The sequence below is a fragment of the Rhinoraja longicauda genome, chromosome 7 (assembly GCF_053455715.1).
Source record: "Rhinoraja longicauda isolate Sanriku21f chromosome 7, sRhiLon1.1, whole genome shotgun sequence".
NCBI lineage: Eukaryota > Metazoa > Chordata > Chondrichthyes > Rajiformes > Arhynchobatidae > Rhinoraja > Rhinoraja longicauda.
The window spans coordinates 72,537,026-72,561,550 of record NC_135959.1 but is presented as its reverse complement, the minus strand read 5'-3'; the positions used below and the strand labels follow the sequence as shown (position 1 = coordinate 72,561,550).

Genomic DNA, 24,525 nt, shown 5'->3' with positions numbered 1-24,525 from the left:
AGACTAACGGCAAGATCTTGTATTGTTCTGATGAACCACACAGTTACAATGTCAGAGAGTCACACAGCACGGAAACAGGCCCTTCGGCCCAACTCGTCCATGCCGACCAAGATGTCCCATCCACACGGGTCCCACCTGCCCGTGTTTGGCCCATATCCCTCTCAACCTTTCCGATCCATGTCCCAGTCCAAGTCTCTTTTAAATGCTGCTACGTACCTCCTCTGGCAGCCCCTTTCACATACCCACCACCCTCTGCGTGAATGTCCTTTTAATTCAGTATCAGTTTTTAAATCTTTTTTTAATTTAATATGCAGCGATATCAGTCACTTTCTTCAGTGTTTTGCTTCTTTCTGAGGTGGGCACAAGGAGGGCACAAGTGATGAGAGAGAGAGAGCGTGGTCACTCGGCAAAGAGATGTCCACCACATCTCTCACTGTCTGTGTTACACACTGGGCCTTACTCTGGAACTGGAGCCGTTCCACTTTGAAGCCCTAGGGCGGCACAGTGGTGCAGCAGATCGAGCCCCTGCCTTCTATCCTGACCGAAACGTCACCTGACCACATTCTCCAGACCTGCTGAGTTACTCCAGCACCTTGTGTCTTTCCCTTAGGTGCAGTCTGCGTGGAGTTTGCACGTTCTCTTGGCTTTTTCTCTGCGTGCTCTGGTTTCCTCCCACATCCCAAAGACCTGCTGTTTGATAGGTTGACTGCCCCCAGTGTGTAGCCCAGAGGTAGAATTGGAAGGAGCAGGTGAAAATGCCAGGAGAATAAACAGTGATTAGTATGAATGGGAGCTTGATGGCTGGCTTGGACGTGTTGGGCCGAAGGGCCTGCTCCCACACTCTATCTCTCTGATACTCGAAGGCAGGCACTTCATGGTTGTTGGTGAACTTTCAAAACATGGAAAACAATTTTGGGCGGCTCATTGGTGCAGCAGGTAGAGCTGCTGCCTCACAGTGCCAAAGACCCGGGTTCGATCCTCACCAAGGGTGCTGTCTGTACGGAGTTTGTACATTCTGTTTCTGTTTCTGTTTCTGTTTTCTACAACCGCCAACAGCTGGGCTATCTCGTGCAGGTTTTGCGTGGGATTTCTCCGAGATCTTTGGTTTCCTCCCACACTCCAAAGACGTGCGGGTTTGTAGATGAATTGGCTTCAGTAAAATTGTAAATTGTCCCTCGTGTGGAGGAGAGTGCTAGTGTATGGAATCGCTGGTTGATGCAAAGATGGTGGGCCGAAGGGCCTGTTTCTACGCTGCATCCATATAATATATAGATTAAGGCATCCAGCTGTTGTTCTCATAAAAAACAGTCACTAATTCATTTATGGTGTAAAAAATCGAATATAAAACAAGATTTATTGATTGTTCTATCCGTTGCATGGCTTGTACTAACATAGTCAACACAAGTTAATCAATACGCAGGAACGCAAGTTAGCACCTTTGTCTTCTAACCCTGACTTGGGAAAATGATGGCACACAGAACTGCAGATGCTGGTTTATAAGGAAAGACACAAAGTGCTGGAGTAATTCAATGGGTCAGGCAGCATCGCTGGAGAACATGTATAGGAGACATTCTGGGTTGGGACCCTTCTTCAGACTGATTATGATGGGGGAGGGGGGGGGAGGGGGAAAGCTGGAAGAGAGGAGGGGCAGGACTAAACCCGGTGAGTGATAGGTGGATACAGGTAAGGGGGGGTATGATAGGTCGATGGTTGGACAAAGGCCGGAGATGAAAAGACTAAAGGCGTGAGATAACCTCTTTTCTCCTTCTCTCACACGTATTGTCTTTTCATCTCTGGCCTTTGTCCAACCATCAGCCTATCAAACCCCCTCTTACCTGTATCCACCTATCACTCACCAGGCTTTTTCCTGCCCTTCCTCTCTCGCAGCTTTCTCCCCCCCCCCCCTACCCCCACCACAACCACTCTGGAGGAGGGTCCCGACCTGAAACGTCACCTATCCATGTTCTCCACAGACGCTGCCTGACCCGCTGAGTTACTCCGGCACTTTGTGGTCTTTTTTCTGGGGTTAAAAAACGATTCTGCTTTTAGAAAGCGAGAGCTCTCCGTGTCGTTGTCCTGTTTGCGGGCTTCGCTCCCGGTGTGCCCAGTGCATTTCGGGTCACTTGATGAACTCTGAGCACCGTGAGGCCAACCAACGAGCGTTGACGATCGCCCACGCGGGCGCTGCTGAGGGCAAGCGTCGACGTTTCAACAAGTGGAGTGGTGTGTCCGTGTGAACTGGATAAATAAGGTGGTGGTCTTTTGCAGTAAGGCACGGTTGGGCTCCGCTGAGGCCCCCCGGGGTTGGGCCGAGTTCTCGTGGGTCAAACCTCGGAGCTGTCGTTGTGCAAACTGCGGGCCGCGCCGACCTTCCCGACGGGCGGGTTGCTGCAGTCAGCCTTCTTGAGCCAGGATCTCCTTCGTCTCACCAGCAGGACGATGACAATGGCAGCGCAGATGGCCAGCAGGAGGGCGGCCACGCCCCCCACCACCACCGGGACCCCGCCTTGGCCCGTCCCCGCCTCGTCGTCGGGGGACTTGGCCACGGCTCCTTGCGCCAACCTCCTGTCCTTCCCCTCTGGCGGCCTCTGCTGGCCGCCGCGCTGCAGCGCCACGTGCTGGATGTTGGTGCCTCTGCTGTTGTCCGCTCCGATGTTCTCGGCCAGCGGCGGGGTGTCCTCCGCCGACCGGCGCCGCCGTGAACCCGGGCCGGGCAAATCCCAGCCGGACACCGCATGGTATTCAAGACTCCTCTTCCCAATCCCCCTGCCAGCACTCTCTCCCGAGCGCACTGTGTAAATGGTGTGGATGTACCACTCACGGCCAGACGTCACCTGGAGAGTGAAAAATAACATAGAAACGTATAAGATTATTAAGGGGTTGGACACGTTAGAGGCAGGAAACATGTTCCCAATGTTGGGGGAGTCCAGAACCAGGGGCCACAGTTTAAGAATAAGGGGTCGGCCATTTAGAACTGAGATGAGGAAAAACTTTTTCAGTGAATCTGTGGAATTCTCTGCCTCAGAAGGCAGTGGAGGCCAATTCTCTGAATGCATTCAAGAGAGAGCTAGATAGAGCTCTAAAGGATAGCGGAGTCAGGGGGTATGGGGAGAAGGCAGGAGCGGGGTACTGATTGAGAATGATCAGCCATGATCACATTGATTGGTGGTGCTGGCTCGAAGGGCCGAATGGCCTCCTCCTGCACCTATTGTCTATTGTCTAAAAGCAGATTTGCAGTTACTCAAGGGTTAAAAATATTGACTACAAATTCATTGGAGACAGGGATGACTGCAGACATTGGAACCTTGAGTAAGACACAAAGTGCTGGAGGAACTTGGCGGGTCAGGCAGCATCTGTGGAGGGAATGGACAGGTGAGGTTTCGGGTCGGGACCCTTGCTCGTTCGTTGGTGAAGCCGCACTGGGCGACTGTTCGGAATTAGAACAAACTCGAGAGTTGCTGGATAGTTCTCATCCTGTTGAAAACGTCAAAGTTGAACATCAACTTGCAATGTGAACACGATTTAAAGTATTGTGCTCAGTTGTGGTCTCCAGGTGGGTGGGGAAATGGTTGATGGAATTTGTTGACAGAAAAGTGTGAGGTGTTGCATTTTGGGACGTCGAACAAGGGTGAACGGTAGGCCTCTGGGTAGTGTTGTAGAGCAGAGGGATCTAGGAGTGCAGGTGCATGGTTCCTTGAAGGCCGAGTCGCAGGTAGAAAAGGTGGTCAAAAAGGCTTTTGGCACATTGGCCTTCATCAGTCAGAGTATTGAGTATAGAAGTTGGGAGGTCATGTTGCAGTTGTACACGACATTGGTGAGACCGCATTTAGAATATTGTGTTCAGTTCTGGGCACAATGTTATAGGGAATATATTGTCAAGCTTGAAAGGCTTCAGAGAAGATTTACGAGGATGTTGCCAGGACTAGAGGGTGTGAGCTATAGGGAGAGGTTGAGCAGGCTGGGTCTCTATTCCTTGGAGCACAGGAGGATGAGGGGAGACCTTATAGAGATGTATAAAATCATGAGAGGTATAGATCGGGTAGATGCACAGAATCTCTTGCCCAGAGTAGGGGAATCGAGGACCAGAGGACATAGGTTCAAGCTGAAGGGGAAAAGATTTAATAGGAATTCGAGGGGTAACTTTTTCACATAAAGGGTGGTGGGTGTATGGAACAAGCTGCCAGACGAGGTCGTTGAGGCTGGGACTATCCCATTTAAGAAATAGTTAGACAGGTACATGGATAGGACAGGTTTGGAGGGATATGGACCAAGCGCAGGCAAGTGGGACTAGAGAAGATGGGACACGTTGGCCGGTGTGGGCAAGTTGGTTCAAAGGGATCAGGCAGCAAGGAACCAGGCCCTTCAGCCCTCCCTCGTACACACACACACACACACACACACACACACACACAGTACAAGTGTCCCTCGTACACACACACACACAGTGCAAGTTCCCCTTACACACACAGTACGCTTCTCTCATGCACACACACACACACACACACACAGTACAAGTCTCCACTGTTCATGCACACACATGCCCACACACAGGCACACATGCACTAACACACACAGTACGTTTTCCTCATAAACACAGTATGTCTCTCTCGCGCACACACGCCCAGAGTATAAAATCTCCCGTGTACACACACACACACAGACATGCACACAGTATGTTTCCCTTGTACACATGCACACACAAACATGCAGACACAGACACATACGCACACATACACGCACTCACACACAGCACGGTTCCCTCGCACAAACACACACACACACACACACACACACGCCCCACTTTGTGTGGTACACACGCCCCAGTTAGCATGCAACAAAAACTTTTCACTGAACACACAGACACATATGCATACATACGCGTACACACGCATATACACACATGCAGCACGCTTCCCTCGTACACACACACAGACAGATGCTCACACGCATACACGCACTAACACGCACACACAGTATGTTTTCCTCGTACCTGGAAGAGCGGAGAGGAGTCCACATGGAAGCCGTCAGAGCCGGGCTGGGTGGCAAGTCCGAGGGCCTCGTAATCGTCGATTGCCAGCCGAGCGTTGAAGGCCAGGCTACCAAAGTACATGTCCTGGGTTTCCGGCTGGGCTTTGTCCTATGCAGAAAACATCAGCAGCTTTGTTACAGGAATGGCGGGACTATCATATGTTGAAAGACTGGAGCGACTAGGCTTGTATACACTGGAATTTAGAAGGATGAGAGGAGATCTTATCGAAACGTATAAGATTATTAAGGGGTTGGACACGTTAGAGGCAGGAAACATGTTCCCAATGTTGGGGGAGTCCAGAACAAGGGGCCACAGTTTAAGAATAAGGGGTAGGCCATTTAGAACTGAGATGAGGAAAAACGTTTTCAGTCAGAGAGTTGTGAATCTGTGGAATTCTCTGCCTCAGAAGGCAGTGGAGGCCAATTCTCTGAATGCATTCAAGAGAGAGCTGGATAGAGCTCTTAAGGATAGCGGAGTCAGGGGGTATGGGGAGAAGGCAGGAACGGGGTACTGATTGAGAATGATCAGCCATGATCACATTGAATGGCGGTGCTGGCTCGAAGGGCCGAATGGCCTCCTCCTGCACCTATTGTCTATTGTCTATTGTCTATTGAAACATATCAGCGTAACAAAAAACACGTTTTAAAATAAACCGTGGGGCCCCTGTCAGTGGTATTTGTGCCGTCGAGAGCCATGGGCGAGATGCCGGAAGACCAGACAGCGGGCGGACTATGTTGTGCCTGTATTGAAGAGGAAGCCCGGGAACTACAGCTTGCCTACGTACAGGTCCACCACCGACTTTCCAGCCACCGCTGGTCCGGCACCTCCTTTAATCCGGACAACATTACCAGAGCTCACTTGAAATCTTCCCCGGAAGTCTCCCCGAAAACGTGACTCCTGGGCCAGGTGAGGGGGCCGGTCTCGACCCCATTGGGACTTCCGTGGCCGATCGGCGGGTCGGGTTTGCCCCCTGCGGCCGGGGCTCCGGAACGAGGGCCCAGCAGGAGCCAGCAGATCCGTTTACCATGGCCGACTTTCCGTGGCTGACCGCGGTATCTCGGCGCCCCAAGGCCGTGACCTCTGGTGGTCAGGCAAAAAGGATAATACGGCAAGGCTCTGGAACCAAGTGGGCCGGAAAATCGGTGGTGGACCTGCTCTACACTATAACAGCATTTAAAAGTACCACAGATAGGAAAGTGGTACTATCCAAATGCAATGGGCCAAATGGAGGCAGGTGGGACACGTGTAGATGGGGCATGTTGGTTGGCATGGGCAAGTTGGCCTGAAGGGCCTGTTTCCATTCTGTATGACCGGTATGACTGGTAACCCTAACATCAGTGAATATAGAGTCAAAAGGAACTGCAGATGCCGGTTTACCAAAAAAGACAAAAAAACTGCTGGAGTAACTCAGCAGGTTAAGCAGCATCACTGGAGAACATGGATTGGTGAGGTTTCGGGTTGGGTCTGAAGAAGGGTCCAGACCCGAAATGTCACCTATCCATGTTCTCCAGAGATGCTGCCTGACCTGCTGAGTTACTCCAGCACTCTGTGAAACGTCACCTATCCATGTTCTCCACAGATGCTGCCTGACCCGCTGAGTTACTCCAGCACTCTGTGAAACGTCACCTATCCATGTTCTCCAGAGATGCTGCCTGACCCGCTGAGTTACTCCAGCACTTGATGTCTATCAGCTGGTATAGAAGTTGGGATGTCATGCTATGTATAAGAAGAAAACTGCAGATGCTGGTTAAAATCGAAGGTGGACACAAAATGCTAGAGTAACTCAGCGGGTCAGGCAGCATCTCAGGAGAGAATCTCAGCATCTCGTTTCGCGTCGAGACCCTTCTTCAGAAGGGTCATGCTAGTTTTACAATGTTGGTGAGGCAACATTTGGAGTATTCTGTTCATTTTTAGTCGGCCTGCAAGGGGAAAGAAGCCTTTAAGCTGAATGGGGGAGCTATGTGCAGTTTTGGTCACCCATTCTATGGGAAGGATGTTGTTAAAATGGAAAGTGTATTGCAAAAATGTACAAGGTCCGGGAAGTTTGAGATACAGGGAGAGCTTATTTAGGCTGGTTCATTTTTCCATGCAGATTAGGAGGCTAAAGGGAGAACCTTTATCAAGGTTTATAAAATCATGAGGGTCATAGATAATGTAAATAGCCACAATCTTTTATCCAGCGTAGGGGAATCAAGAACGAGTGAACATAGGTTTAAGGTGAAAGAGCAAAGATTTATTAGGAACCTGAGGGGAACATTTTCACACAGAGGGTGGCGGGTGTACGGAACGAGCTGCCAGAGGAGGTAGTTGAGGCAGGGACCATAACAACATTTAAAAGACACTTGGTCAGGCACATGGATAGGAAGGGTTTAGCGGGATATGGGCCAAACACAGGCAGGTGGGTGTGGTGTACATGGGGCAGGTTGGTTGGTGTGGACAGGTTGGGCTGAAGGGCCTGTTTCCATGCTATACCACTCTAAATGCACATAAGACCAATAAGAAAGACCAGTTTAGTTCAGCATGGAAACAGTTCAGCCTAGCGGCCCACCGTGTCCGTGTCGACCAGCGATCACCCCGTACACTAGCACTGTCTTACACCCTGGGAACAAGTTACAATTTTACTGAAGCCAATTAACCTACAAACCTGTACGCCTTTGGAGTGTGGGAGGAAACCGGAGCGGCCGGAGACAGCCCACCTACAAACTCCGTACAGGCAGCACCCATTGTCAGGATTGAACCCGGGTCTGTGGCGCTGTGAGGCGGCAACTCTCCCGCTGCGCCACCGTGCCGCCATTGATCGCCCGAGTGACCGTACGACTCACGTGGGGTCGCGTGGCAGAAAAGGAGGGCGATTAAGAGCCTTACCAGGATTTTGAACTGGTACAAGAGTGAGGGGGAATCGGCCACACAGCCATACTCAGTGTTTAACGGGTTGTACTTGGGGACGTATCCATCAGCACCGGTACACAGGAACACCTTCTCTATGTTGCAAAAGAACGAGTCCCCCAGGTTCTGGACAGGATCCACCATCACACGCCCGTACACGACCGATCCTGCAGGATTAAAGCATTGCCTTAGTTAATAATAATAATAATAATAATGCATTACATTTATATAGCGCTTTTCAAACACTCAAAGACGCTTTACAGGGATTACTAGAACATAGAGAAGAAAATAAATAGATAAATAAGTAAACAAACAGAGAAAGGAGACAGAAGGTGAGGTGACCTTCAGTGGTTGAAGGCAGTGCTGAACAGGTGAGACTTCAGTGATGTTTTGAATGTGGTGAGTGAGGAGGAGTCTCTGACGGTTTGGGGTAGTGAGTTCCAGAGGGTGGGAGCAGCGATGGAGAAAGCCCTGTCCCCCCAGGATCTGAGTTTGGTCCGGATGTGGGGGGATAGGAGATTGGCAGCAGCAGAGCGGAGGGTGCAGGTGGGAGTGTGCTTGTGGAGGAGGTCGGTCAGGTAGGATGGGGCCAGGTTATGGAGGGCTTTGTAGGTTATGAGGAGGATTTTGTACTGGATTCTCTGGGGGATGGGGAGCCAGTGGAGTTTGTAAAGAACGGGGGTGATATGGTCACGGATCGGGGTGTGGGTGAGTAGACGGGCAGCGGAGTTTTGAATGTATTGAAGTTTACTGATGATTTTTGAGGGTGAGCCATAGAGGAGGCTGTTGCAGTAGTCCAGACGGGAGGTGATGAAGGCGTGGATGAGGGTTTCTGCAGCTGTGGAGGAGAGGGATGGACGGAGACGGGCGATGTTTTTGAGGTGGAAGAAGGCTGTCTTTGTGATGTGTTTGATGTGTTTGTCGAAGGTTGTTCACTTTAGTTAAGAGATACAGCGCGGAAACACGCCCTTGGGCCCACCCAGTCCACGCTGAGTGGAATTCTCTGCCTCAGAAGGCAGTGGAGGCCAATTCTCTGAATGCATTCAAGAGAGAGCTAGATAGAGCTCTTAAGGATAGCGGAGTCAGGGGGTATGGGGAGAAGGCAGGAACGGGGTACTGATTGAGAATGATCAGCCATGATCACATTGAATGGCGGTGCTGGCTGGAAGGGCCGAATGGCCTCCTCCTGCACCTATTGTCTGTTGTCTATTGACCACACTGACACCACCCTACACACACCCGGGACAATGTTACATTTATACCAAGCCAATTAACACACAAACCTGTGCGTCTTTTGGAGTGTGGGAGGAAATCGAAGTTCTCAGAGAAAACCCAGGGAGAACGTACAAACTCCGTACAGACGGCACCCGTAGTCGGGATCGAACCCGGGTCTCCAGCGGTGCTGTAAGGCAGCAACTTTACCGCTGCGCCACAATGGTTGATGCTCAATAGTGCTTTATCATCACATGTACAAACGCACAGGGAAATGCTTCTTTGCAAATGGTTCAGTAGAGTATCGCCAAACCTAAGCACAATCCTCGATTCGCAAAGTGTACAGAGATAGCCCACTGAGACCGCATGCCCTCAGCTTCCTATTAAATCTTTCCCCCCTTACCTTAAACCCATGCTCTTTGGTTCTTGATTCCCCTATCCTGGTTAAAATACTTTGTGCATTCACCCTATCTATTCTCTTCATGATCTTCCACACCTCTTTCAGATCTCCCCTTACATCTTCTCCGTGCTCTTTCCCGCTTAACAAAGTCGGGTTTAGAGCAGGGTGAACACAACTGGACATAGTACTCCAGATGTGACCTCACATTGCAGTTTGAGGCAGTAAGTGGACAGATGTTTCATTGCTGGAATGGGGCAGTAAGTGGACAGATGTTTTGATGCTGGAGTGGGGCAGTAAGTGGGCAGATGTTTCATCGCTGGAATGGGGCAGTAAGTAGTCAGATGTTTCATTGCTGGAGAGGGGCAGTAAGTGGACAGATGTTTTGTTGCTGGAGCGGGGCAGTAAGTGGCCAGATGTTTCGTTGCTGGAGTGGGGCAGTAAGTGGACAGATGTTTCGTTGCTGGAGTGGGGCAGTAAGTGGACAGATGTTTTGATGCTGGAGTGGGGCAGTAAGTGGCCAGATGTTTCATTGCTGGAATGGGGCAGTAAGTGGCCAGATGTTTCATTGATGGAGTGGGGCAGTAAATGGACAGATGTTTCGTTGCTGGAGTGGGGCAGTAAGTGGATAGATGTTTCATTGCTGGAGTGGGGCACAATGTTGCCAGATGTTTCATTGCTGGAGTGGGGCAGTAAGTGGGCAGATGTTTTGTTGCTGGAGTGGGGCCGTAAGTGGCCAGATGTTTCATTACTGGATTGGGGCAGTAAGTGGACAGATGTTTCATTGCTGGAGTGGGGCAGTAAGTGGACAGATGTTTCATTGCTGGAGTGGGGCAGTAAGTGGACAGATGTTTTGTTGCTGGAGTGAGGCAGATGTTCGTACCTTCAGTGAACGCCACATCACTGCCCTCTCCAAAGCCCATGGAGCCATCAGACAGCCAGAGACTCTTCTTGTTCAGGAGGAACATCTGTGTGTTGAGGCTGAACTCGGTTGGCACTGGATCACTGACCTGCACCACGCAAACAGAAACAGGTCAACACTCAAACACAGTCAACCTCTGCATCAACAGACACCACTCCAAGGAGAATAATTACAACATGTACCTTCCCCTTATTCTGAATTATTATTACATAGAAACATAGAAAATAGGTGCAGGAGGAGGCCATTTGGCCCTTCGAGCCACCACCGCCATTCAGATTTAGATTTAGATTTAGAGATACAGCGCGGAAACAGGCCCTTCGGCCCACCGTGTCCGCGCCACCCAGCGATCCCCGCACATTAACACTATCCTACACACACACTAGGGACAATTTTTACATTTACCCAGTCAATTAACCTACATACCTGTACATCTTTGGAGTGTGGGAGGAAACTGAAGATCTCAGAGAAAAGCCACGCAGGTCACGGGGAGAACGTACAAACTCCGTACAGACGGCGCCTGTAGTCAGGATTGAACCCGAGTCTCCGGCGCTGCATTCGCTGTAAGGCAGCAACTCTACCGCTGCGCCACCGTGCCGCCCATCATTCAATATGATCATGGCTGATCATCCACAAGCAATAAACCGTGCCTGCCTTCTCCCCATATCCCTTGATTCCACTAGCCCCTTGAGCTCTAACTAACTCTCTTTTAAATTCATCCAGTGAATCGGCCTCCACTGCCCTCTGTGGCAGAGAATACCACAGATTCACAACTCTCTGGGTGAAAAGTTTTATATTCTACTAAATGAATGCTTCATTTGAATGTTAGGTTTAATCTGAAGATACAAAAGACACAGAGTGCTGGAGTAACTGTGCGGGTCAGGCAGCGTCTCTGGAGAACATTGATACGTGGCGTTTCGGGTCTGATGAAAGGTCCCGATAAGAAAGGATGAGGGGGGATCTTATTGAAACATATAAGATAATTAGGGGATTGGACACATTAGAGGCAGGAAACATGTTCCCAATGTTGGGGGAGTCCAGAACAAGGGGCCACAGTTTAAGAATAAGGGGTAGGCCATTTAGAACGGAGATGAGGAAGAACTTTTTCAGTCAGAGAGTGGTGAAGGTGTGGAATTCTCTGCCTCAGAAGGCAGTGGAGGCCAGTTCGTTGGATGCTTTCAAGAGAGAGCTGGATAGAGCTCTTAAGGATAGCGGAGTGAGGGGGTATGGGGAGAAGGCAGGAACGGGGTACTGATTGAGAGTGATCAGCCATGATCGCATTGAATGGCGGTGCTGGCTCGAAGGGCTGAATGGCCTACTCCTGCACCTATTGTCTATTGTCTATTGTCTATTTTCTATTGTCTATTGAAATGTCACCTATCCATGTTCTCCAGAGATCTACCTGACCCGCTGAGTTACTCCGGAACTGATGGAGAAGGGTCTCAACCCGAAACATCGTCTGTCCATTCCTCCACAGGTGCTGCCTGACCCACTGAATTCCTCCCGCACTTTGTGTTTTGCTGAAGACCCCAGCGTCTGCTGTTCCTGTGCTTCCAGCTTACTGCACCTCTGCAAAAAACCCTCAAAATATTACTACGTTGACGATGTTCTCCTCGTCTCTCCAACGGGACCTCTGTGAGACCCTCTCGTACTGCTTCCCCTGGGTCATTCCTGCTGCCCTCCTACTCACCCACCATGTTCTGACACGGACTCACTACCACAGCAGTCTGAAGAAAGATCCCACACCAACACATTGTCTGTCCATTTCCCTCCACAGATGCTGCCTGACCCGCTGAGTTACACTCTGCAGGTCCTGTGTCTCCATATCCTTCCTGTAATGGGCGACCGGAACTGCATGCGTTACAGTCCGAGAAAGCTGTAACATGACTTCCCGACTCCTGTACTCAATGCCACCACTAATGAAGGTCAGCATAGCATACACCTTATACACCACTCTATCTACTTGAGCTGCCACTATCAGGGAGTTATGGAATTGTACACCAAGATTCCTCTCTACATCGATGGTGTTAAGGGTCATCGCGACGTTCTTTCTGTGTCACAGAGTCATAGACTCCTACAGGGTGGAAACAGGCCCTTCGGCCCAACTTGCCCACACCAACCAACAAGCCCCATTTACACTAGTCCCACTTACCTGCTTTTGACGTATATCCCTCTAAACCTGTCCTATCCATGCACCTGTCCAAATGTTTTTACCGATAGTCCCTGCCTCAACTACCTCCTCCAGCAGCTTGTGCCATGCGCCCACCACCCTCTATGTAAAAAAAGTTACCCCTCAGATTCTTATTATATCTTTCCCCCCCTCACCTTAAATCTATATCCTCTGGTTCTTGATTCCCCTACCCTGGGTAAAAGACTCTGTGCATTCACCCTATCTATTCCCCTCATGATCTTATACACCTCTCTAAGATCACCCCTCAGCCTCCTGCGCTCCAAGGAAGAAAGTCCCAGCCTGCCCAACCTCTCCCTGTAGCTCAGGCCCCCGAGTCCAGGCAACATCCTGGTAAATCTTCTCTGCATCCTTTCCAGCTTTACGACATCCATCCTACAATGGAAGGTATTTATTCACAAATTGCTGGAGTAACTCAGCAGGTCAGGCAGCATCTCAGGAGGGAAGGAATGGGTGACGTTTCGGGTCGAGACCCTTCTTCAAACTGAGGGGTGTTCTTCAGACCCCTCCTGCTCTTCGACCACATTTTGACACAGAAGCGATTCCTCCTTCCTACAATGGAGTGAACAAAACTGAAAGTCTGAAGAAGGGTCTCGAACCGAAAAACGTCACCCATTCCTTCTCTCCCGAGATGCTGCCTGACCCGCTGAGTTACTCCAGCATTTTGTGTCTACATTCGATTTAAACCGGCATCTGCAGGTTTTTTTCCCGACAATACTCCAAAAGTGGCCTCGCCAACGTCTGGGTGCAAGTGTTCTGTCGTTTACCTGTGGCAAGATCATCCAGTCCCCGCCCACACTCGAGCTGTGGTGATATAAATACTGGCTGCTAACCTCACACTGCCATCCCATTCCCAGCGGCAGGGAAAGGCTGGAGGGAGAATCACAACACTGGCGGGAGAAGGGTTGAGTAATGCCGTACCTGCTGAAACCTGATGTCCAGATCAAAGATGATGGGCTCCCTTGGATTGCAGACTATGGGCAGGGTGTAGTCTTGGTTTGGTAACGAAGCGCATGGAATCAGTTTCACCGTGTACGTACCCGAATAATCACGGACCTGCAGCGAACAACAACAATTCAATGCTCAATTTTTAATTTTTTGTTTTAGTTGAAAATGTAAACTTTAATCCAGCAGTTTCTAAACCCTACACATCATGACACGAGAAAGTCCAATTTTTAACACAGATAAACCACATGTCCGAAGCTGTTCAATTCTCACTATGTAGGTAGGAGGCAAATATTTAACACAAAGTTACCATCTCACAGGCATGGGTCGAGCTTGTACTCTGAACAGAATCTGAACTTGAACAGAAGGCATGAGCAGAACCTACACTTCTTTGTTGAATATTAACAGTACGCAAATCCCATGATAAGCGTGTGATTTTCAAAAACACGGTTCGATGCCACTAGGTTGATCGGATCGCTGGTGTGTCAGATGATGTTCTGCCTTCGCTTTGCCACAGCCAATGCCACATCTGTGCCTCTGCGGAGATCGTCCGCAATGCAAGCCTCTCCGCCACAAGTCAGTAGGTGGGCCGTTGTCTGTACCTCTCCACAGTTGCATTTGTCGGAGTTCTTCAGGTTGAGTCCGCAAAGTCCTGCTCCAGTGCAGAGGTGGTTTAGGGGTTTCCAGGTAGTATAAGGCAGGTGGTGTCTTGGTGCCATCTGTTGTTTGGTTTTGGTACCTGACACGGTTGCTCTAGTTCCATGAAGCTGTTCTGACTCTTCAAGCGTTTCTTGGCATGTTGGTGATTGTGCAAGGGCTGACGGGGGTCTGTGTCTGCATTGAAGCGTTCTACTGCAGCTGCCTGATCGTGTCTTCCAGATGGTTCGTCGAATGAGGTGAGGTGATTAGGAGGCCACTCTGGTTCCAGGTGGCCGTGGAATAAACAGCCTGGATTTAAGCTCCAGCATTATAACCTTTTTAAACACGTGTACTTGTGGTCCGTCCAGAGTCTCAACAAAGGTACAACAGATATCGGACCACGAAGTACAACTGTGTTCAATGCAGAGTCCACCTTGCGTGCATGTTTAGCATGGCTCCAGAAGGGTTGATGGCAATGCCTTAACCATTTGTGTGTTTTACTGAGCTGGATGATCAGCCATGATCACATTGAATGGCGGTGCAGACTCGAAGGGCCGAATGGCCTACTCCTGCACCTATTTTCTATGTTTCTCTGTCTACGTAAGGCCCCACCATCCTTGCCAAGGGGAGAGCTAACCTTCTCTCCTTTCATACAACACAACTCAATGCTCAATGGTGCATTATTCTCACATGGGCAAAACACAGTGAGATTATTTTTCGAGTCGCCGAAGTGCGGTCTGTGCGCTTGGTCGTATGGAGTGTGTGGGAGCTTATGCCTGAGATGCATTCTGCGTCCCCAAACATTCAGCAGCAGTTCATGGCACCAAAGCGTGATGAGAGAGAGATTCACAGAGAAGGATTACTTGTAAAACACTTATAGCTGTAGTTAACGAAAAAAAAATATTTTAATTTAAAACCTAGAACGGTAACTGTACTTTACAGTATTTGTACCTTGAGACTGTGCTGAACAGAATAAAATATACTAGTCCAGGCATCATCTGGCTCTCCTAACTCTTAGTTACAATACTCCGTTTATCCTTTAGTTTAGTTTAGAGATACAGCGCGGAAACAGGCCCTTCGGCCCACCGAGTCCGCACCGCCCAGCGATCCCCGCACATTAACACTATTCTACACACACTAGGGACAATTTACACTTATACCAAGGCAATTAACCTGCAAACCTGCACGTCTTTGGAGTGTGGGAGGAAACCGAAGATCTCGGAGAAAACCCACCCGGTCATGGGGGGAACGTACAAACTCCGTACAGACAGCGCCCGTAGTCGGGACCGAACCCGGGTCTCTGGCGCTGCAAGTGCTGTAAGACAGCAACTCTACCGCTGCACCACCGTGACCGCCCCCAATTACCCCAATTAGATATTAATTCCAAAGTTTTATGAACATTCACACCAATACTTATATTCCTTGAATTGTTTTGAGTCGGAGCTGTGCAGCAGGGAAACGTGCCTTTCAGCCAACTGACCAAGTTGGCATACTGGGCTAGTCCCATTTGCCCAAATCCCTCTAAACCCTTCCTGCCCAAATGTCTTTTAAAAGTCGTAATTGCATCTGCTTCCATAGCTTCCTCTGGCAGCTCGTTCCAGATACGGACTACCCTCTGAGTGGAAAAAGCTGCCCCTGAGGTCCCTCCTAAATCTCTCCCCTCTCACCTTAAGCCTATTGTTTTGTCTGCATATTTTTAATGATCGATTACATTTTTTTAAGCCTATTTTATTAAAAAAATATCCAGACCTATTGCTCACAGTTGTACAGAATCAAATACGTTTTTCAGGAAACCTGATGTAAAAAGTTTTTAAAAAGTACCTTACCGAAACATCTTAAAAAGCTTCCTGAACGATTAATGACTTTCAAAGATGATCTTTCTTACAACGCTGAGAACTATATTCTGCACTCTGTATCTTCCCCTTTGCTCTAACTGTTGTACTTGAGTTTGGCTTGATTGTGTTTATGTATAGTATTATCTGATCTGATTGGATACCATGCAAAAGAAAGCTGTTCACTGTACCTCAGTACACGTGACAATAATAAACCTAAACCTAAAGGTAGAGCGAAATCCACTAAAAATATAAATGATAAATAAAAAATATACAATAATTGCACATACATATTGCAAGACTAAAACGACAAAGAATGTGATGTTATGTTTGTGTGCCATTGTATGTTCATTTCTTAGTACCTGAACTGATGTACAGCACTTTGGTCAACGTGGGTTGTTTTTAAAAGTGCTATACAAATAGAATTGACTTGACTTGTGCAAAAACAAGACATTATTGTGTGAACATTTCTTCACACAGAGAGTGGTGAATCTGTGGAATTCGCTGCCACAGAAGGTAGTTGAGGCCAGTTCATTGGCTATATTTAAGAGGGAGTTAGATGTGGCCCTTGTGGCTAAAGGGATCAGGGGGTATGGAGAGAAGGCAGGTACAGGTTACTGAGCTGGATGATCAGCCATGATCATATTGGATGGCGGTGTAGGCTCGAAGGGCCGAATGGCCTACTCTTATACCTATTTTCTATGTTTCTATGTTTCTATTAGTGCAAAACATAATTTGGAATTGGTTCCGTGGTAGTGCAACAGGTATCCGCAGTGTTCCACTGTTGAGGAAGGATGAGGGGTGTGTGGGTCGGTTCCAGAACCTGATGGTTGCAGGGAAGTGGCTGTCCCTGAACCTGGTCATGTGGGACTTCAGGCTTGTGTAGTTAGATAATAATAATAATAATAATAATAGACAATAGGTGCAGGAGTAGGCCATTCAGCCCTTCGAGCCAGCACCGCCATTCAATGCGATCATGGCTGATCACTCTCAATCAGTACCCCGTTCCTGCCTTCTCCCCATACCCCCTCACTCCGCTATCCTTAAGAGCTCTATCCAGCTCTCTCTTGAAAGCATCCAACGAACTGGCCTCCACTGCCTTCTGAGGCAGAGAATTCCACACCTTCACCACTCTCTGACTGAAAAAGTTCTTCCTCATCTCCGTTCTAAATGGCCTACCCCTTATTCTTAAACTGTGGCCCCTTGTTCTGGACTCCCCCAACATTGGGAACATGTTTCCTGCCTCTAATGTGTCCAACCCCTTAATAATCTTATATATTTCAATAAGATCCCCCCTCATCCTTCTAAATTCCAGTGTATACAAGCCCGACGGTAGCGGTGGACAGAGGGCACGGCCCGGATGGTGGTTGATCGTTGATGGTCGATGCCGCCTCTTTGAGGCAGCGCCTGGTGTAGATGCTGCCGATGGTGGGGAGGGCTGTGAATGAACGCTGTCAACATACATTGCAAGATTTACAGGCAAAGGCTTACCGCAAAGTCTGACGTGAATCTCCACTGTTGTTCCGGGTGGTTGTAGCTGTGTTCGCTGCGAACTAAGCTCAGTGTGAAGGTGAGGCCCGGATGGTCAGCACATACCACCATGGAACTCAGGGCAGAGGCTGCAGAGAACAGAGGTCATATTAGAGCAACTCAAAACTATTAAGCAGATTCTTTGTACTGTATTGCAAAAACTAAAGCTATAAAAATTAAATTTCTTTTCTCAAAATGTAAAGAATGCTTTAAATTCTCTCCTTATCTGACACCCTTTTCACCTCCAGCCTTTGTCACTTACGCCACCCATCTGCCAATCCTTCCCCCTCGCCTGTATCCACCTATCACTCGCCAGGCTTTGTCCCGCCCCCACCTCTTTTCCAGATTTCTAGTCCCCTAATCCATCAGTCTCACTTCTGTACCTTTTGCCTCGGGAAAGCAGCCAACATAATCAAAGACTTGTCCCACCCAGTCATTCCTTCTTCTCCCAGCTTCCAGTCCGGCAGAAGGTACAGAAGCTTGAAAGCGCGCACCACCAGACTCAGGAACAGCCTCTTCCCCTCTGTTATCAGGCTTCTTCCATGAGCTAGGGCACTGTCCGATTCACCTCCACCCCATTGCGTACATTGGACTTTGTCTCTGGAACTAATGGGAGAGTGTAGACCAGAGGTCATAGCGGCAGAATAAAAGGACGTTCCATTAGGAAGGAGATGAGGAGGATATTTCTAAGGCAGAGATAGCTATATTCTTGATTAGTACGGGTGTCAGGGGAGAAGGCAGGAGAATGGGATTAAGAGGGATATATAGATCAGCCACGATTGAATGGCGGAGTAGACTTGATGGACCAAATGGCTTAATTCTTCTATCACTTATGAACATGAACATGATGCACTACAATGCTGAGGACTATATTCTGCACTCTGTATCTTCCCCTTTGCTCTACCTATTGTACTGGAGTTTGACTTTATTGTATTTATGTCTGGTATTATCTGATTTGTTTGGATAGAATGCAAAACAAAGCTTTTGACTGTACCTCAGTACACGTGACAATAATAAACAGGCCTACAGGTGAACTCAAAGCCACAGAAACATAAATTATATATCAAAGATACATAAGTTCCACATAAATATTGCACGACATTAAAATGATAAAGACTGGGGTTGCAAAAACAGGCCATTAGTGCAAAACAATAGACAATAGACAATAGGTGCAGGAGGAGGCCATTTGGCCCTTCGAGCCAGCACCGCCATTCAATGTGATCATGGCTGATCATTCTCAATCAGTACCCCGTTCCTGCCTTCGCCCCATACCCCCTGACTCCGCTATCCTTAAGAGCTCTATCTAGCTCTCTCTTGAATGCATTCAGAGAAAAACACAAGTAGAAAACAAGTCTATGGTAGTCTGAGGTGGTCCGCAGTGTTCTGTTGCCGAGGTAGGTTTAGGGGTGTGCGGGCTAGTTCAAGAACCTGGAGGTTGTAGGAAAGTAGCTGTTCCTGAGCCTGGTGGCGTGGGACTTCAGACGTGTACAGCCGCTGCCCGACGGCAGCAGTAAGAGGAGGGCATGGCCCGGATAGTGGGATGAGTGCAGGTGGTTCACCGTGCACCAAACGCAGTGTGAAGGTGAGGTGTGGATGGACAGCCCAGGATGCTGCCAGAGCCACTGGCTTCCTGTGCCACCGTGCACGAGGAGAGGCACACGCACTAGGGTGCTGCGGAAACATGCGTGACCGCGTGCGAGGGGAGGCACGCTCACCGTGCGTTACCACGCGCAAGGAGAGGCACACTCATCGTGTATTACCGCGTGCGAGGGGAGACACACTCACCGTGTGTTACCGCGTGCGAGGGGAGACACACTCACCGTGTGTTACCGCGCGCGAGGGGAGACACACTCACCGTGTGTTACCGCGCGCGAGGGGAGACACACTCACCGTGCGTGACCGCGAGCAAGGGCCACACTCACTGTGCGTGACCGCGCACGAGGAGAGGCACACTCACCGTGCGTGACCACGTGCGAGGCGAGACACACTCACCAGGGTGCCACATGACAAACAGTCCCCGGAACCGCGCCTCGGTGCGGAAGTTGACGACGAGCCGGCCCTCAGTGTTGATCCGCATGCTGGTGGGATACAGCGCTCCTGTCAGCAGCACAGAGCGAAAACACCCATCAACCTCACTAGCAACGGCAGACCCACCGGCATAGTGTCACACTGACCCCACACCCACCAACCCATCACCCACCAGCCCCTCAACCTCACCAGCCCATCAACACCACCAGCATTGGCAGACACACCGGCATAGTGTCACACTACCCACACCCACCAACATGCCCCATCTCCACTGGTCCCACACGTCAAGACATGTCCCATCCATGCACCTGTCCAAATGTTCTTACACGTTACAATAGTACCCGCCTCAACTACCTCCTCTGGCAGCTCATTCCATACACCCACCACTCTCCATGTGAAAAGATTATCCCCCAGGTTCCTATTACATCCTTTCCCCCTCACCTTAAACCTATGTCCTCTGGTCTTCGATTTCCCCACTCTGGGCAAGAGGCTCCGTGCATCTACCCGATCTATTCCTCTCATGATTGTGTACACCTCTGTAAGATGTTATGGATCGGGACCCTACTTTGGACTCTATGGACAAGTGACATTACAGGTCAGGACCCTTCCTCGGAGTCCATGAACAGATGATGATGTGGGTGGGGACCCTACTTCAGACACTATGAATAGGTGATTCCACTTCAGACACTATGGATAGACGACCTTTATGGGTTAAGACCCTTCCTCAGACTATAGACAGCTATTGTTACAGGTCTAGATCCTATTTCAATCTCGATGAACTGGTAACATTCAAGTCAGACCCTCCCTCAGACTCTATGGACAAGTGATGTTCTGGGTTGGGACCCTACTATAGACTGTGGACAGGCGATGTTCTGAGTCGGGACCCTACATAGACTCTGTGGACGGGTGATGTTCTGGGTTAGGACCCTACTTTAGACTGTGGACGGGTGATGTTCTGGGTTGGGACCCTACTTTAGACTGTGGACGGGTGATGTTCTGGGTTGGGACCCTACTTTAGACTGTGAACAGGTGATGCTCTGAGTTGGGACCCTACTATAGACTCTGTGGACAGGTGATGCTCTGAGTTGGGACCCTACTATAGACTGTGGACAGGTGATGTTCTGGGTCGGGACCCTTCCACAGACTCTGGACTGGTGGCATTAGGAGCGAGGACCCGCCCTGGTACACTGCCCCCCACCCCCCAGCCCCCAGCCCACACTCACCCTGCAGCTCGGCCTCGGGGGGGCTGCCAACGCCGTCCCTCCACAAGATGGCCGTGTCGTAGACAAAGGTAAGGCGCAGCTCGGACTGCAGGTCAAAGTGCTGCCAGCCGCCCACCCCCACCGGGGAGTGGAACACGTAGGACACGTACAGCGGCACCCGCAGCGTCACGTACGACTGCACCAGGTTGAGAACCTGCAGGGGCAACGAGCAACACATCACAGCACCAAGCACGCAACAGTCTCGTGATCAACGGAGGTGCCAGAACAGAAGTCTCCTCTTTGGAGATATCATTGGCGGAACTCAGCAGGATCCTTCCTAAGACTGACGGAGAGTGAGGGGAAAGCTGGAGAAGTGGGCAATGCTGGAGTAACTCAGGCCTGGAGTCATTTAGTTGAGTTTAGTTTAGAGATACTGCGCAGAAACAGGCCCTTTCGGCCCACCGAGTCCGCGCAGCCCAGCGATCCCCACACACTAACACTATCCTACACACACTAGGGCCAATTTTTACATTTACCACGCCAATTAACCTACAAACCTGCACGTTTTCGGAGTGGGAGGAAACCGAAGATCTCGGAGAAAACCCACGCAGGTCACGGGGAGAACGTACAAACTCCGTACAGACGGCGCCCGTAGTCAGGATCGATCCCGGGTCTCCGGCGCTGCATTCGCTGTAAGGCAGCAACTCTACCGCTGCGTCACCGTGCCGCCCAACAGGTCCTGCTAACATTGTGGTAATCTTCTCTGCACTCTTTCCTGCTTAAAGCTTTCCGACAGCAATGTGACAAAACCGAACTCAATGCCTTCTACAACTTTAACATGACATCCCACTGTCTGTGCCGCACAAGGAACTGCAGGTGCTGGAGTCTGGAGCAAAGCACAAGGTGCTGGAGGGACTCAGTGGGTCAGGCAGCATCTGTGGAGGGGATGGACAGGTGACGTGTCGGGCCGGGATCTTGCTTCAGACTCCCTGCCTCTCGTTCCCAGCTTCTCTCCCCTACTCCATCAGTCTGAAGAAGGGCCTTGATGGACTCTCGTGGTGAGAGTCAACAACATCAAATTCCTGAAGTTCATAAAACCTTGTGGTTTCCAGCATTTCCCAGGACTTGCCTGCACCTCCATCTTTTACCTCATGGTTCCAGCATTTCCCAGGACTTGCCTGCCCCTCCATCTTTTACCTCCTGGTTCCCAGCTCCGGTTCCAGACATCCCAGTTTGGACCCAACCCAATTCCAAATAGTCCCTGCTTTCCCTCTCTATCCCCTCCCCCTTCCCAGTTCTCCCACCAGTCTCCCTGTCTCTGACTACATCCTATCTTTGTTCCGCCCCCTCCCCCGACATCAGTCTGTAGAAGGGTCTCGACCCGAAACGTCACCCATTCCTTCTCTCCAGAGATGCTGCCTGACCCGCTGAGTTGCTCCAGCATTTTGTGTCCAACTACAAATTCCTGGGCGTGCATATCTCTGAAGATCTGTCTTCAGATCTGCTGGGCCCAGCACACTGATCAAATCACAAAGAAAGCCCATCAATGTCTCTACTTCCTCGGCAGATTGAGGAGATAAGGTCTATCAACGAATACTCTACAACCGCTCCAGCTGTACAGTGGAGAGCACACTGACTGGTTGCATCACGGCCTGGTTCAGCAACTCAAACGCCCAGGAATGAAGGAGACTACAGAGAGTGGTGGACACTGCCCGGTCCATCACAGGTACTGACCTCCCCACCATCGAAGGCCCATCACAGGTACTGACCTCCCCACCATCGAAGGGATCTACAGGAGGCGCTGCCTCAAAAAGGCAGCCAGCATCATCAAAGACCCACACCACCCTGGCCACGCTCTCATCTCGCTGCTACCATCGGGAAGAAGGTACAGGAGCCTGAAAACCGTGACCTCCAGGTTCAAGAACAGCTTCTTCCCAGCAACCACCAGGCTCTTAAACACGACAAACTCCAACTAAACTATGAACAAGGGACCATGGACTGCCTTGGTTGCACTCGGAACTTTAGGCCTTTTTTGCACTAGTACTGGGATTTAAAATAGTTATTGAACTTTGTATTTTTTTGATTTATTGCGTGATCTATAAGTACTACATTTACAGACCTGCTGAGCTGCAGCAAGTATGAAATTCATTGTAGAAACAAGAAACTGCAGATGCTGGTTTACAAAAAGAAAAGACCCAGGGTGCTGGAATAATTTAGTGGTCAGGCAGCCTTTTGGGTCGGGACCCTTCTTTAGACCTTAGATGTAACAATGAAATACTCCTTGTTCCCAGAATTTGGGAGAAGAGTCCCGACCTGAAACGTCACCCATCCACGTTCTCCCGAGATGCTGCCTGGCCCTCTGAGTTACCCCAGCACTTTGTGTCTTTTTAATCATTTTTTTACCAAGAGAGTTTATTTTAGCCATATGTCTCGAAATGGTACAATGAAATTCTTACTCGCAGCAGCACAACAGATGTGTAAACATAGTACTCTGTAAATACCATAATAAACAACATGATAGACAGACAGACAGATAGACAGATGGATAGATGGATAGATGGATAGATGGATAGATGGATAGATGGATAGATGGATAGATGGATAGATGGATAGATGGATAGATGGATAGATAGATAGATGGATAGATGGATAGATAGATAGATAGATAGATAGATAGATAGATAGATAGATAGATAGATAGATAGATAGATAGATAGATAGATAGATAGATAGATAGATAGATAGATAGATAGATAGATAGATAGATAGATAGATAGATAGATAGATAGATAGATAGATAGATAGATAGATAGATAGTATAAGAAGATAACTGCAGATGCTGGTACAAATCGAAGGTATTTGTTCACAAAATGCTGGAGTAACTCAGCAGGTCAGGCAGCATCTCGGGAGAGAAGGAATGGGTGACGTTTCGGGTCGAGACCCTTCTTCAGATTGATGTCAGGGGGGCGGGACAAAGGAAGGATATAGGTGGAGACAGGAAGATAGAGGGAGATCTGGGAAGGGGGAGGGGAAGAGAAGGACAGAGGAACTATCTGAAGTTAGATAGATAGATAGATAGACAGATAGATGAATAATACAAATGAACAAATTAATAAACAATAATAGTGCAAAGTTAGAAAATATAATTCCCCGTGTCGATGTGGTTCAGAGCCTATTTGAAGGTTGTAGTGTTTAACAGCCTGATGGGTGTTGGGAAGAAGCTGTTCCTGAACCTGCTGAATCTTTCAGCAAAGATACTAGAGGAGCAAGATGAACCACTCCGTTGAAATCGCCTATACTGAAGTGTAGAACGCAAAGGAGCGTAACGTCCGCCATTTTAGTAAGCAAAACCCGCCGTTCGCTCTGCCTCTCGCAGTGTAATCAGTGTTTTGGGGGAACAGTATGTGTGATGATACCGCTAAAATGCAGAATATATCTCATCTAACAATTCACAGATTTTTGTTTTTTCTCTTTTTAAACGTTTCTGCACGTTTCTGCCGACTAAAATGGCGCCGTGACGTACTACGTCTTTTAGGGTCGAGCGGTCTATCTTGCTCTGCTCTATTATCGTTGGTTTTCAGGCTCCTGTGCCGTCTGCCCGATGGCAGGGGTGAAATGAGAGAGTAGAATAGCGAGAAGGGGTGGCAGGGCCAGGGAGAGCGTGTTGGGAGGAGCTGCAGATGCTGGTGTACAGTGAAGACAGGCACGAAACTCAGCG

The 24,525-nt window shown here is 49.4% G+C and overlaps 1 protein-coding gene and 1 pseudogene across 1 annotated transcript in view; both read right to left on the bottom strand.

Annotated features, from left to right (window-relative positions):
- Positions 1 to 1,983: 1,983 nt before the first annotated feature.
- The window catches only part of LOC144595647 (FRAS1-related extracellular matrix protein 2-like), a 132,888-nt gene continuing 110,346 nt past the window's right edge, over positions 1,984 to 24,525 (bottom strand). Inside the window, exons 17-24 of the mRNA XM_078403222.1 lie at positions 20,829 to 21,021; positions 19,570 to 19,674; positions 17,539 to 17,666; positions 13,553 to 13,687; positions 10,408 to 10,534; positions 7,895 to 8,082; positions 4,991 to 5,137; positions 1,984 to 2,834 (exon numbers count right to left, since the gene is read on the bottom strand). Coding sequence (XP_078259348.1) covers positions 2,325 to 2,834; positions 4,991 to 5,137; positions 7,895 to 8,082; positions 10,408 to 10,534; positions 13,553 to 13,687; positions 17,539 to 17,666; positions 19,570 to 19,674; positions 20,829 to 21,021 — 1,533 coding nt within the window. The 3' untranslated portion in view covers positions 1,984 to 2,324. The remainder of the gene's footprint in view (positions 2,835 to 4,990; positions 5,138 to 7,894; positions 8,083 to 10,407; positions 10,535 to 13,552; positions 13,688 to 17,538; positions 17,667 to 19,569; positions 19,675 to 20,828; positions 21,022 to 24,525) is intronic.
- LOC144595662 (U6atac minor spliceosomal RNA) lies at positions 14,818 to 14,874 on the bottom strand (annotated as a pseudogene).